The 14,625-nt window shown below is 43.0% G+C and overlaps 1 protein-coding gene across 12 annotated transcripts in view; it reads left to right on the forward strand.

The window, feature by feature from the left end:
* The window catches only part of SCMH1 (Scm polycomb group protein homolog 1), a 270,467-nt gene that overhangs the window by 106,331 nt on the left and 149,511 nt on the right, over positions 1–14,625 (forward strand). For all 12 annotated transcript variants that reach the window (XR_012081153.2, XR_013538465.1, XM_072980285.2 and 9 more), the window contains one exon: positions 3,120–3,208. Coding sequence is in view for 10 of the 12 variants with exons in the window: in XM_072980285.2 (XP_072836386.1) it covers positions 3,120–3,208 (89 nt within the window). In the remaining 2 variants the exon portion in view is untranslated. The remainder of the gene's footprint in view (positions 1–3,119; positions 3,209–14,625) is intronic.

Consider the following 14,625-nt stretch of genomic DNA (forward strand, 5'->3'; position numbering starts at 1 on the left):
AAAAATCATGTATTTAGGACATTTGATTGGGCAAGGAGAAATTCAAACTATACAAGCAAAAGTTCAAGCTATCAATAATTGGCCTATTCCTAAAACTAAGAAACAAGTACGCTCGTTTCTAGGTCTAATTGGCTACTACAGAAAGTTTATTCCGGATTTTAGTAATTTGGCAGCACCTTTGACAGAGCTAACTAGAAAAAGAGAACCTGTCAAAGTAAAATGGACTCCTGAATGTCAAAAGGCTTTTGATGCCTTAAAAGCTAAAATTGTTGATGCGCCTATTTTGAAATCTCCTGATTTCAACAAACCTTTCGTATTACAAACTGATGCATCTGAATTAGGTCTAGGAGCTGTTTTATTACAACAAGGAGAAGATGGAAACCTTTATCCGATATCCTATTTCTCTAGAAAACTTCTGGAACGCGAGAAACACTATGCTATTCCTGAAAAAGAGGCACTTTCAGTTTTTTGGGCATTGAATCTTTTGAGACCGTATTTATGGGGGCGCAAATTCACGCTTCAAACCGATCACCGAGCTTTAGTGTGGTTACAAAGTATGAAATCTCATAACCAAAAATTGTTAAGATGGAGTTTGGCATTACAAGATTTTGATTTTAATATCCAACATATTCCAGGAAAATTGAATATAGTAGCAGATAGTCTTTCTAGAATGTATGAAGAAGAAAACTCATGCAACACTGAGCGTTGACTTAGATATCTGATGTAATTTCATAAAATGTAGTGTTTCATTATTTCATATATACTTTTGTAGTAGAGTTTTGATATATAACATGTTTTATATTTTCTTAATTCCTTGTATCAAATTACTATAAATTAGATAAGTAGACTAATCTGAATTTCTGTGTAATTTCGGGGGGCGTGTGAGGAATTAAGTTAGGCAGCAAGAACTTTCACCTAGTTTTTTCTGCACATTGCTTATCTGGTAACTGGAAAAAAAAAATAATATAGCTGGCCGAAGGGAGTGGGAGTTTCCCTAGATAAAAGGACAGTTTAAAAAACAGCAAGGAGAGAGTTCGTTTTTTGCTGCTGAGAGGAAGAAGACAAGATGGAGATTTATGATGGACTGAAGAAACATTTACATGATTGATTTTATAGTCGTTGCTGAAATATCCCTACAACTAAAAAACTTCTGTGCTTTACCAGCTGTATTCAAGGACGTGAGATAATAATTTTTTTTTTATTTAGAGAATGTGTTTAAGTATTTTTCTAGAGAAATGCAATGAAGGGGAGGGAAACTGCTTAGAGTAAAAAATTGTACAAATATCTATTTATATTATATTAGAGTTATGTTGATTTAATTCTTTAATAAATACTTCTGTCTATTTGACAGTTTAAAATTATGTTCTTTCCTGACCAAACCGAATGCATTTTGAGTACTGAATTTACGCTACCTAATTAATGGATGATTCAGCCCAACCAATTAAAATCTTATATGTCTGTGTTGTGTTATTTAAAATCAAGTGGGCTTTTTGAAACAGACAAGAGTAAAGCTCCTAACTGTTTGTATTTGGGCTGACGGACAGCAGAGAGAGGGGATTGCTTTGTTTGTTTATCAAATCCCTACTTGTGCTTCTCTAATTACTTTATTACAGCTTCTTAGGAACTGAATGAAGTAAATAAGAGTCCTGGTTCAGTCCTGGGCCTGATGCTCTTCAATATCTTTAATAATGACTTGGATGAGTGCAGGGAATGCTTGTCAAATTTGCAGATGATACCAAATTGGGTGGAATAACTAGACCCTAAAAGACAGGAACAAAACTCAAAATGATCTTGATAAAATGGAGCACTGGGCTGAATGAAATTTAACAGGGATAAGTGCAAAATACTGCACCTCAGAAAAATAAAACAATTGCAGAGTTACAAGATGAGGTATACCTGGCTCTGCAAAACTAGGAACGAGAAGGATCTTGGAATTCTCATAGATCACAAGGTAAATATGAGCCAACAGTGTGATACATAAGAGGCAAATGCTATTTTAGGTTGCATTAATAGAAGCATAGTTTCCAAACCCCACGAGATGCTAATCCCTGTCTGTTCAGCAGTGATTAGGCCTCACCTTGAGTATTGTGCCCAGTTCTGGACACCACACTTCAAGAAGGATGCTAACAAATTGGAACAAATTCAGAAGAGGGCAACAAGAATAACTGGGGGGCTGGAAACCAAGCCTTATGAGGAAAGGCTGAAAAAATTGGATATGTTTAGCCTTGAGAAAAGAAGGCTGAGGAGAGATATGATAGCACTTTTCAAATATTGAAAGGCTGTAATACAGAGGAGGGGCAAGATCTGTTCTCGATCATCCAACAGTGCAGGAGATGCAACAATGGGCTCAAGTTAAAGGAGGCCAGATTTCAGTTGAATATCAGGAAAAATCTCCTAACTGTTAGAGCAGTACAACAGTGGGATCAGTTGGGAGTTGATGAGTGCTCCAACACTGGAGGCATTGAAGAAAAACTTGAATAAGTTCAGTTTGTTTTGGAACAATGCTACTGATAGGATAACAAAGCAGAAGTAACTCATTCAGTTTCATGCCAGGTTTTAGGAGATACAGTAAACAAGAGAACTGTGATGTAATGTGAACACATAAAAAGAAGGAAAAATGGAGTGCAGTTTTTTAAATGTTATAACTAGGGTCCCTCTGTTTCATCTCTTTAGGTATCACCTTTCTAACCATTACTGTTGTCCTAAATATTGGTCTCAGTGCCTCTCTGTGAATCATCCATAATTAAGGGAAGCATTTCCTTACTGACTTTAGTACAGAATAGATTCTGTTTCTGTTTGTTGCTGTGTCAGTAGGTGTCTGCCAAATTATGGTGAGTTAGTGACCTCTGAAAGTTCTTGTTATTAACAGTCTGTGTGGTAGAAATCATGATCCGGAAGTTACAAATGTTTACATCATAAAAGGCAGTAACTTGAGTTTTTCATCTGGAATCACCCTGGATTCCAGAGCCTTCTCAAGTTTTAGTATTAACTTGAGCCTTCTCAAGTTTTAGTATTAAAATGTTTTGTTAGAATCCACAGTTCCTATATGATGGAAAAATGACTGGTATAGAATAGATGCCTGCTACTATCTTCTTTACTATCCTGTGTTTCCATTTTAGGGTTTCGGCTGAACGCTTCCTCTTGGCCAATGTTTCTCCTGAAGACTCTGAATGGAGCAGAAATGGCTCCTCTTCGGATTTTCCATAAGGTAATATGACATATATGGCTTTCGTTACTCTGCATTGAAAGACTAAATAGTTGACTTTTAGTGTGATACATTATCTCTGTGCCTGGTGTGCTGTTTGTTATAAATTGAGGGATTAAGATGTTCTTCAATGGAGAAGGCGTACCTCATAGTTAGCAGGACTCGTATTAAGAAAGGAGGTAAATATATAGATTGTTGTTATGTGCAGTCAAGTCAAAAATTGATTTATAGCAGCGCTAACAGGGTTCTCAAGATAAGTGGTGTATTTAAGGAGTGGTTTTACCAGTACCACCACCACCTCAGTGGGTTTCCATGGTAGAGCCAGGAAACTGAACACAGGTCTCCCGAGTCCTAGTTCATTATTCTATCCACTACACTACACTGAATAATATAGTTTGTTCAGTACTGTATTTCAAAAAGACTTGAGTGGAAACTGCAAGACTTCGCTTCCATGAAGTTTGTTATTCTTCTTCGTGGTCTTCTGTGAATGCACACAACATGGGTTTACCCAGCGCCAGCGTCGATTCCTTCGGAACGTTCCATAGCTCTGCAAAAGAAACACAGTTTAAAAATACCTCTACTGCGCATGCTCCGCCCACCCAAACCTCAGTTCCATTTCTCCGCCGTGCGAAGTGGTTCCTTCTTTCGTTAGCTCTGCTAACTGCGATCTTTTTACTCTATTTTTTCACTTTTTCGGCTTGACTTGCTAGTTTTTTTGGACTCCTCTCCTTTCTTGATGGATTGGACTGGTATTTCGGACTTTTATTATCTTTTCAGGGTTTTTTTTCCCCTTCCCGTCCTTTTTACCGGCTCACCCTTGGGCCGATCTTTTCCTTGCTTATGCCCCACCACCATCCGGCCCCTTTAGGCGTTGTGTCGTCTGCTCGGCTAAAATCCCGTTCCACGACGGGCACGACACTTGCCTTTTCTGTCTGGGGGAATCTCATTCTACGAAGACTTGCACCCACTGCCAGGCTTTCACTAAAGCCGCTTTGACAGCATGTCAGCAACGCCTCAGGGTGCACTTGTGGGATTCCGCTCTGTCTGCCTCCCGCTTCTTCCGTTCCGGTTACTACTGATCCTACTGTTCCCTCCTTGCCAGAGCCCACGACAGTGGATCCTCCACCCGCCAAGGTGGCTAAGAAAGCGGCTAAATCTTCCGCTGCTAAGGCTCCTTCAGCTCCGTCATCAAAGCAAGCAAAGCCTAAGAAATCAGCAAAAAACAAGTTTTCTACAGCTTATCTCCCTTCAGTCTCTGGTTCCGTCCCCTCATCGATATTGGAGGACTCTTCCAGGGACAAAGATTCCATGTCGGAGGTCTCCCACTCTTTGCCTCCTAGACAACACGAGCCTATTGCATCCATTGGCGCTGTTTCTCCCATGCCAAGTCAGCTTGTGCATGCTACCACAAGCTTGGATTTAGCCCCTTTTAGCCCTGTTTCCACCGGGCGGGCTTCTATGGCTCCATCTCCTTCTCCGATTCATTCTCCGGCGAGCTAACCGCCAGCTAAGAAAAAGGAGAAGAAAAAACACCTTTCTTGTGATCGCCATCGGTCCCCCCGTGACGTCGACAGGGATCGTCATCGTCGTTCCCAACGTCGTCGACGTTCCTCTTCTAGCAGCTCCACCTCTTCTGCTCCACGTCGTAGAAAACATTGACGTCGGCGCAGGCATGATCCGTCTACTTCCTCCTCCTCGTCATCGGATCGTCATCGTCGACGTCGACAAATCAAATACATCTATGTTTCCTCATCCTCCGAAGTTTCCACTTCTCCCGCGAAGCGTCGTCGTCGACACAAGAAACCCAGCCGCATAGAGCTTCAGCCTGTCGTTCCTCCATTGGCTGTGACGGCCCCTCCTACTGTGCCTGTCCTGACGCCGACGCCTTTGCCGCCGCAGCAACCCACTGCTCCCACTCAACCCGTGTCTTCCGTCGCTGTTCAGCATGTCGACGTCGACTCTCGTCATCGTAAGCGACCTTGTGATGTCTCATCTGATGATGAGTATCTGTCTTCTGGTCAGCCTTCCGACTCTGATGCTGGCGTGCCTCAACAACCTGGCCCTTCTGAGTTACCAGTAGGCGAAACAGTGGAATCTGATACAGGGAACCCCCATGATTCTTCCCCTTCAGAAGACTTCTCTTCTTATTCACAGATGTTGTCCCGCCTTGCAAAAACACTTAAATTGCGGGTAGATGAGCCTCCACTGCCGGAAGAGGACCTCATTTTTGGGGACATTAATAAGGAGCGTACCCCTCCTCCTAGTCTAGCCTTACCAGCCCTTCTTAAGATTATTCAGGAGCTGTGGGAGCATCCCTCTACTCCTGTACCATTACCATTAGGCGTACAGAAAACATGTACAAAATTGTTGGAGATGATGCCAGATTTTTATTAAAGCATCCCATTCCTAATTCACTCATTGTTGAAACCAGTTGCACTAAACCAACTGGCAGATCACACGTTATACCAACCAACGAGGAAGGAAAAAAAGTTAGAAATGATAGGACGTAGACTTTATTCTTTGGTCTCTTTTCTCTTACGTGTAGCCATTTCCAAACAGCCCTAGGGGCTTACCAAAAACAATTATGGTTGAGAATTCTTCCTGGCTTGCACCTCTTGCCTGAAGACGTACGCTAGCGGATTGCTACTAGGCATTCAGTAGAGGCTTCTGCTAGAATCTTGGTCTCAGCAGTCAATCTTTGTAGACATGCTTGGCTTCGTTCGGCTAACATCTTGGATGATGTGAAAGCCAAGGTAGAGGATCTCCCGTTCGACGCCTCCGGCCTGTTTAGTGAAAAAACTGACAGTCATCTGGAGGATCTTCATAAAGCCAAGAAGACAGCTAAATCTTACTATATTCAGCGTCAACCTAGATTTCAGAGATACCGGTGGAAAAAGAATTACACTCACTATGGTCACACTCAACAATACAGGCAGTTCAAGCCACAACCTCAGCCGCGGTCCTCTCAGGGTTCTTCTCCAGCCCCTACATATAGAACACAGCCTTCCCATCGTCGTCAATCTTACAAACCTCCTGCTAAAAAGCACAAGCAGTACCTTTGACTTCCAGCTGGTTTCCCCTCCAACATCACCAACAACAAGGCTTTATCCCTTTTTTCACAATTGGACTGTCATCGATATCATTTGTTTCGGTTACCGTCTGGAGTTTATCGAATACCCCCCTCTCGGATTCCTACAATACACATTGTTCGACCCCGCTCTAGACGAAGAGGTTTCCTCCTTATTAAAAAAACAAGCAATACATCCCGTTCCAAGGACAGACATTTCCGACGGTTTCTATTCCAGGTACTTCGCCGTTCCCAAAAGGGACGGCGGGCTCAGACCCATCATGGATTTGTGAACACTGAACACTTACCTGCATCCTCGTCGCTTCCGCATGGTAACACTAGATTCCATCATCCATCTCCTCAAGCGGGGCAATTGGTTCGTCATCTTAGACCTGAAGGATGCATATTTTCATATCACGATTCATCCCGCTCATCGCAGGTACCTCAGATTTATTTTTCAGGACAAAATCTACCAATTCCTCGCTCTCCCGTTCGGTCTCGCTACAGCCCCGCAAACTTTTACGAAATGTATGGCCCCAGTCACAGCATACCTGAGGTTACACAAGATCCAAATCTTTCCCTACATCGATGATTGGCTTCTGGTTTCTCCCTCCAAACACAGAGCCCTAAAGGACGTGAAATTTACTTTACACGTTCTTTGCAATTTGGGCTTCACAGTAAATTACAAAAAGTCCCATCTCATCCCTTCCCAAGTCGTGAACTACATAGGGGCCACCCTCGATGCAACGATCGGACGCATTTTCCTCCCTCGAGAGTGTATCAACAAAATCCGGAGGGCGATTCAGAAATTCAAGCCAAAAGCTACCGTGACCACCTTACACGCACAACATCTACTCGGCCTTATGTCTTCAACTACCCCAGGTCTAGCTCACGCACGACTCAAGCTCCACTCACTACAAGCTTGGCTTCTAGCACTGTTCGATCCTCGCATGCATCACCAAGGGAAACGCCTCCGGGTCACTCTGGAGTTAGCAAGTCAGTTACAGTGGTGGACATTCACCCCCCATCTACGTCTCGGGTGCCCCTTTCACCCCCTTCAACTTACTGTCCAGGTGACCACCGATGCCAGTCCGACGGGTTGGGGGGCTCACTGCGGTCTGCATCGAATTCACGCTCTCTGGTCTCTTCAGGAGCGCTCTTTTCACATCAATCACTTGGAGCTGCTGGCCATCATCAAAGCTCTCAGAGCCTTTCTCTCCTTAGTACATGGTTGTGGAGTACAGATAGCCACAGACAACACCACGGCCATGTACTATGTCAACAAACAGGGGGGAACCCACTCTCAGTCTCTGCTATTTCTAGCTGTCACACTGTGGGAGTGGTGCTATCGGCATCACATTTTTCTAGTGGCTGTGCACGTTTCCACTTAGGACAACTCTCTAGCCGATCATCTCAGCCGCCGATCGGTTCAGATGCATGAGTGGGAACTCGACCATGTGGTGTTTCAGAATCTTTGTCATCGCTGGGGCATTCCAGATGTCAATATTTTTGCAACTCAATTCAACAAAAAATGTCCCCTCTATGCCTCCAGAGCGGGTTGAGGACAACAATCATTGGCTGCTATATCTATTTCCCCCCTTTCCACTTATCCAGAAAACTCGTGAGGATCCATCAAGAAGCGACGGAGGCCATTCTCATTGCCCCCTTTTGGCCACGACAGCCGTGGTTTCCAGCTCTGGTGTCCATGTCAGTGGACTATCTACGGCTTCCAACCTTCCCTGCCCTACTTACACAGGACAAGGTTCTCCACCCGGACCTTTGCACACTTCATCTTTCAGCGTGGAGGAGCTCCCCGAAATCAAGGAGGTTCTAGACAAATCCCGAAAGGATTCAACTACCTTACTTTATTCGTATAAATGGAACAGTTTCGTCAAATTTGCCAAACTTCGGGGTCTTCCTTTTTGTCCAGTGGATTTATCCACCCTCTTACAGTACTTACGTCACCTTTTTGACCTGCAGCTACCCGTCTCTACACTGAAGGTTTATTTAGCTGCCATTGTGTCTTTTCAACCACGGGGCTCTCCTGCTTCTAGATTATTCTCCCATCCCATGGTGAAGGCTTTGCTTAAAGGCCTCGTACACCTTCGACCACCCACTACTCGGCCCCTTCCTCAGTGATCTCTTCACCTCATACTCCAAGCTCTCATGCGGCCCCCCTTTGAACCCATGGCCAAGTGTGATCTTAAGTATTTGTCTTAAGTATTAAAGTTCTGTTTTTGGTTGCTATTACTTCAGCAAGGAGAGCAAGTGAGTTGGCGGCCCTTTTTGCAGTTTTTCTGCGACAAAGTTATATTACACACGATGTGTCCTTCCTGCCTAAAGTTGTGTCTCGTTTTCACCTTACTCAACCTCTTACACTACCTACCCTGTTCCCACAACCCTCTACAGATTTAGAGCACATGCTCCACACTCTTGACGTTCGGAGAGCCTTGGCCTTTTATGTGTCAAGAACCAAGGAATTTAGAGCATCTTCTAGGCTCTTTCTATGTTATTTTGGTCAGAAGAAAGGATTACCTGCATCTTCATGCTCATTGTCGAGGTGGTTGGTTTCTACTATTGCTCTTGCGTACGACCTGAAAACCCCGGGTTATGAGCCCACTCCACGAGAGCTGTTGCCTCTTCTGCAGCCTTCCTTCGGGGTGTCGATCTTTCGGACATTTGTCGGATTGCCACCTGGTCGCAGCCGTCCACCTTTATCACCCACTATCGGCTGGACCTAAGGGCCAAAGAGGAAACTCATTTCGGACGAGCTGTTCTGCAATCTGCACTCCAGTGACGGCCGTCCTCCCGGTGAGTTAGCTTGTTAGTCACCCATGTTGTGTGCATTCACAGAAGACAACGAAGAAGATGGGGTTACTTACCTGTAACCTTCTTTCTTCAAGTGGTCATTATGTGAATTCACACAAACCCGCCCGACCTCCCCTTTTCCGTCATTGTATGTGATCTACTTATACAGGCTTTAGTGGTGGATAAATGGAACTGAGGTTTGGGCGGGCGGAGCATGCGCAGTAGAGGTATTTTTAAACTGTTTCTTTTGCAGAGCTATGGAACGTTCCGAAGGAATCGACGCTGGCGCTGGGTAAATCCATGTTGTGTGAATTCAAAGAATGACCACTTAAAGAACCAAGGTTACAGGTAAGTAACCCCATCTTTTGACATTTCAGTGTCTTGGACAGCATCTGCACTAATTTTATATGTGTGTAACATCAGAGTGGCTTTGAACCTCATATGTAGGCCAGAGATGTTCAAGTCAGAAGCAGGATTGAATTAGATCTGTGATGATTGACTACTGTCGTGTCCACTCAGTGTCCCTTGTTTGTTCTCCCCAAACACTCAGGTCCACCCTCTGGATGTGTTTACTCTTTTTACGCTGCCACCAAAGGATCTAGTCCACACTATACCAAATATATGTAACTCAGACACCTGTTGCCAATACAACAGGTTTATTGATCTTTTAGTTGGTAAATCACCCCCTTTATTAATAAAATGCCCCCGTCCGCCCGCCTCTAAGTTGGTTGTCACCTCTCATCTGTTCGGCGCTCTGCTCACACACACCCCTTAGGAGTGTGCGCCAGGCTCCAATAGAACAGCCGGACTGGTAAGTGCCTTTTTTCGCCCATAGGAACACATTAATTAAATTTTGACACATTCCTATGGGAAACCGCCCCTCGCAAGATGAAAATTTTTGCAAGATGACACATCTTGCTAGTCACCACAAAACGCTTTAATCTTACGAGTTTTTCATTGTGCGAGGCATACATCTTGCAAGGTACCACTGTATGATTCCTCAGACTTTTTAGTCAATGCTCGAAATTTTTACCTGTGCTGTTCAGCATTGATCCCAATCTTTGAGAAAACCAATTTTCTGCATGCCTCATAGTCTTGGGCTTGATCTAAAGGCATTTGGGAATAAATGTCAGCTAAGTCTCCACTTATTTGAGACCTTAGCATAACCTTTCTTCCCTTCTCACATTAAAATCCCAGCATGCACGCTCAAACGTAATTAGGAATGATTCTGGACAATCATCCTTTCTAAATTGAGGGAATTTCTTGAGGTCCACTTTTGAGACCCCCTCAGTTGTATTATTACTGTTGTTACAGTTTAGAGATGCCAATTCTAATTTTTTTCCATTTCTTATTGGTACTCCATCTCTTTTTCTCTCATTTCCAGTTGTCTCTTTTTTTTTGTTCCATGGCCAATTCTCTTTCTTTTAATTCTAATTGTCTCACTTCTGCCTCAGCTTTTTCTCTCATTTCTAATTGTTTGGCTTTAGCCTCAGCTCTAGTTCTTATTTCTAACTCCTTTAATTTAAATTCCTGTTGCAACCTCCATCTTTCAAATTCTTGGGAGGTTAACCCGGTTTTTCCCCTTGAGGCATCCTCCTCCTGAGTCTCTTATTGCTCAGATATTTCAAGAGGGCTGCTCTCTTTGTGAGATAAATCTTGAGGATCTGATACCTCCACTGCTACCTTCTTCCCTCATTTAGAACACATGTTTATTTGTAATTTATTTGGACAAGTTGGTTTATTCTACTGAGATAAATAGCCAAGCCTTGATTTAAAATGCTTTTTTGCCCTTTTCTGAGTTAGAGTTATTCTGTAGCTCTCTGCTGGCAGCCAAGGATTACTACTTTGTTTTTTCTGGCACCCAGCCAGTCCTTTGGTCTGAGACACTGTTTCTCTTTGCTTCCAGACACCAAAATTGTTCAGAAATATTCACTTTATTGAAGCCTCTGTTGGTTTCAGTCACCTTACCTATATTTATGACCCTGGCTTCCTCTTGTCCCTTCAGCGCTCCCTTCTCAGAGCTTGGGATCTCAAGCTAGCCTACTGGTCTTTTCACTTAAAGTGTGAGGTAACCCTAAACCACTGAATTTTCCTCAGAGCCTTTTTATGTCCTTAGTCTTTCCCCAGGTCTGCGACCAGGAGTCCCTTCTAAGCTTTTCACTAAAAACTGTAGAGGGTTTCTCACACTTTCTCGACAGTCCCAGACTAACAGGTCCCTTAGACTCAGAAAATTTTTACTTTGGCTTACTGGACTTTTAATCGCGTCCCACTGCTAGCCACCACTTTATCGCACCCACTCAGTGTCCCTTGTTTGTTCTCCCCAAACACTCAGGTCCACCCTCTGTTTACTCTTTTTACGATGCCACCAATGGATGTAATCCACACTACACCAAATATATGTAACTCAGACGCCTGCTGCCAATAAAACAGGTTTATTGATTTTTAGTTGGTAAATCACAGATATAAAATACAGCTGATCTTTTATTACTGTTTAAGATCTCTCATTGTGCTTGGGTTTGATTACACATTTGCTTGCATATACTTATTCACAATAACCACTTCAATAATACTCTTTGACTATCTATTTATTCACTATTCCTTCTATTTCCTATTCTCTTTAACACCCCAACTTTCCAAGCTCTGTCTTAACTCTCTCAATTCAATATCCTCACTCTCCCAATTTAGTCTCCTAACCTTCCCTTTCTTTCTAGCTGTCTAACTAACTCCACCCCTCCTGTCCTATCATAGGCTCCTGCACATGAGCTCCATATGATGGACAGGAGTGACGTGGGCATTCCACCACATACCTCCCCCCTTGGAAACTTTGTTTCATGGGGTAAAATCTACAGTAGTTTACCCTCATGAACATGTGAATCATATAGCAACTTATTTCAAATATTTTCCCCCTTACAATTCTCAATTACACATTTAAATCACATTTATACTTTTTTACACAGTAGCATGCATGTTGTTATTGATTATGGTTTAACATATTAGTCTTATCACTTTACACATTTAAAATACATCAATCAACATTTGCATTATCATTAATTCACCTAAAATTACATTTTAATTACTTCTCTTATTTATACATAACTCAAATAGTTTACTACATTGTAAGTTACTTATTTCTTCTTTTCCATCGATCTGTCTTCTGGTCTTCTTGACAATGTGTCGGCCACTACATTTTTTGAGTCCCTTTCATACTTCTCGCCCACTGCAGTTTCCTACTCAGGTATGTCACTGGATGATGATCTCTGTTGTCACCCGCCTGGCTCAGCATGGCTCCTAGCCTGATGTTGGATGCGTCCATGAAGATGCTGATTTCCTGCTGGAAATCAGGAGCTCTCAGGACATGACCAGTCATCAATGCAGTCTTCAACTTCCCAAAGGTCCTCGCAGTTGCTCGCCCACTGAATCTTTTTGGCCTTTCTTTTGTGTGTTAAGTCAAATAAAGGGACGGCTATCTTGCTGAAATTTGGTATAAAGCGTCAGTAATAGCCGACTAACCCTAAGAATGATCTAACTTTTTTCTTTGACGTAGGTCTAGGCCAATTACTGATTACTTCAATTTTTGATTCTAGGGTTTGATTATTCCTCCCCCTACTGTATGGCCAAAGTATTTTAATTCCGAGCTACCCAGCTGGCATTTATTAGCCTTCACTGTTAACCCGGTCTCATTTCGTCTTTGTAGAACTGTCTCTATATGGCACAGGTGATCTTCCCACGTCTGACTATAGATCCCTATATCATCAATGTATGCTGCAGTGAATTCTCTAAGTCCTTGTAATGTTTGGTACATGAGTCTTTGAAATGTCGCTGGTGCATTTCGCAATCCGAAACTCAAGACCCTGAAATCATATAATCCAAAAGGGCTACAGATCACTGTCTTTTCCTGGTCTTTGGGGTCTACCCTCACTTGCCAGAACCCTTTAGTCAGACCTATACAGGATATAAACTGATATCACCCTATAGTTTCGATTAAATTGTCTAACTGGGGCATCGGGTAAGCATCAGGCTTCGTGATGTGGTTCAGTATTCGATAATCCACACAAAGCCAGATGTGCCATCAGGTTTGTCCACTAATACTATTGGGGCTGCCGACAGGCAAGATGGAGGAACAATGGTTTTTTCTTTAAGCATTTCATCTAGTTCCTGGTGAACCTTGGCCACATATGGACCTGTCACTCTGTAAGGTGTGACAGCTTGTGGAGATGCATCTCCAGTATCAATTTTGTGCACTACTCCCTTTGCTACACCAGGCTTGTTTGAGAAGACCTGCTTGTATTTCATCAACAAGGCTCTCGCTTCATTTTTGTTGCTCTGGGGATAGCATGTGGCAGATCTTAACCTCTTTAGGGTTATATTCGGGTATGCCCGTCTCTTCCCAATAGGGTAATTCATGTCTTTCATTGTCTGCTTCTTTCATGGCATATAGGACAACATTTTCCTTTCTATAGTAAGGCTTGAACATGTTTACATGGACCGTTCTTCGACCTGCATCTCCCTCCTCCTGAATTATATAATTTACTTCACTCATTGTGGAGACTATTCTATAAGGACCTACCCAATTTAATTGCATTTTATTCCCTTTAATAGGTTTCAACATCAGCACTTCATCTCCAGGGTTGAATGTTCACTCTCTGGCCCTTTTATCATACTATAGCTTTTGCTTTCCATGCTGGCTCTGCAGGTTTTCTGTTGCTAACTTTAGAGATTGCTGCAAGGAGTTCATTAGGGTATCTATATACTGGATCACTGTCTTAGGATCTTCGCCCTTTTGTTCCTCCCAGTTCTGCCAGAGTAAATCTAGGGATCTCTGCACTTTCCACCCAAATAACAGTTCAAATGAACTGAATCCAGTACTTTCCTGGGGCACAAATCAATACGCATACAGTAAGTGTTGCAATTTGTGATCCCAGTCATTGGGGTTTTCAGCAGTGTAAGCTATAATCATAGACATGAGGGTCCCATTAAATTTCTCCACTAATCTGTTAGTTTGTGGATAATATGGGATAGATGTAAAGTGAGTTATTTCACAAAGTTTCTTTTGTTAATATTTTATTTTTAAACTACTAGGAAAAGGGTCCCCTTCACGGATTGCTGCCTTGTTGTGGCGAAGGGGCTTGAGTAACTCAGGGAAGCTATGGACTATGATGTGCAGGGACACCCAAGACGGACAGGTCGTAGTGGAGAGTTCTGACTAAATGCAATCCACCTGGAGGAGGAACTGGCAAGCCACTCCAGTATCTGTGCCAAGAAAACTCCATGGATAGAAACAAAAGGCTAAAAGATATGACGCTGGAAGATGGGACCCTCAGGTCGGAAGGCGTCCAACATACTACTGAGGAAGAGCGGAGGACAAGTACAAGTAGCTCCAGGGCTAGCTGTGAACATGCCTGGAAGTGAAAGGAAAGTCCAATGCTGCAAAGAAAAATACTGCATATGAACCTGGAATTTAAGATCTATGAACCTTGGGAAGCTGGATGTGGTCAAACAGGAGATGGCAAGAATAAACATTGATATCTTGGGCGTCAGTGAACTA

This window comes from Pogona vitticeps, chromosome 9, assembly GCF_051106095.1.
Source record: "Pogona vitticeps strain Pit_001003342236 chromosome 9, PviZW2.1, whole genome shotgun sequence".
NCBI classification, from domain to species: Eukaryota; Metazoa; Chordata; class Lepidosauria; order Squamata; family Agamidae; genus Pogona; species Pogona vitticeps.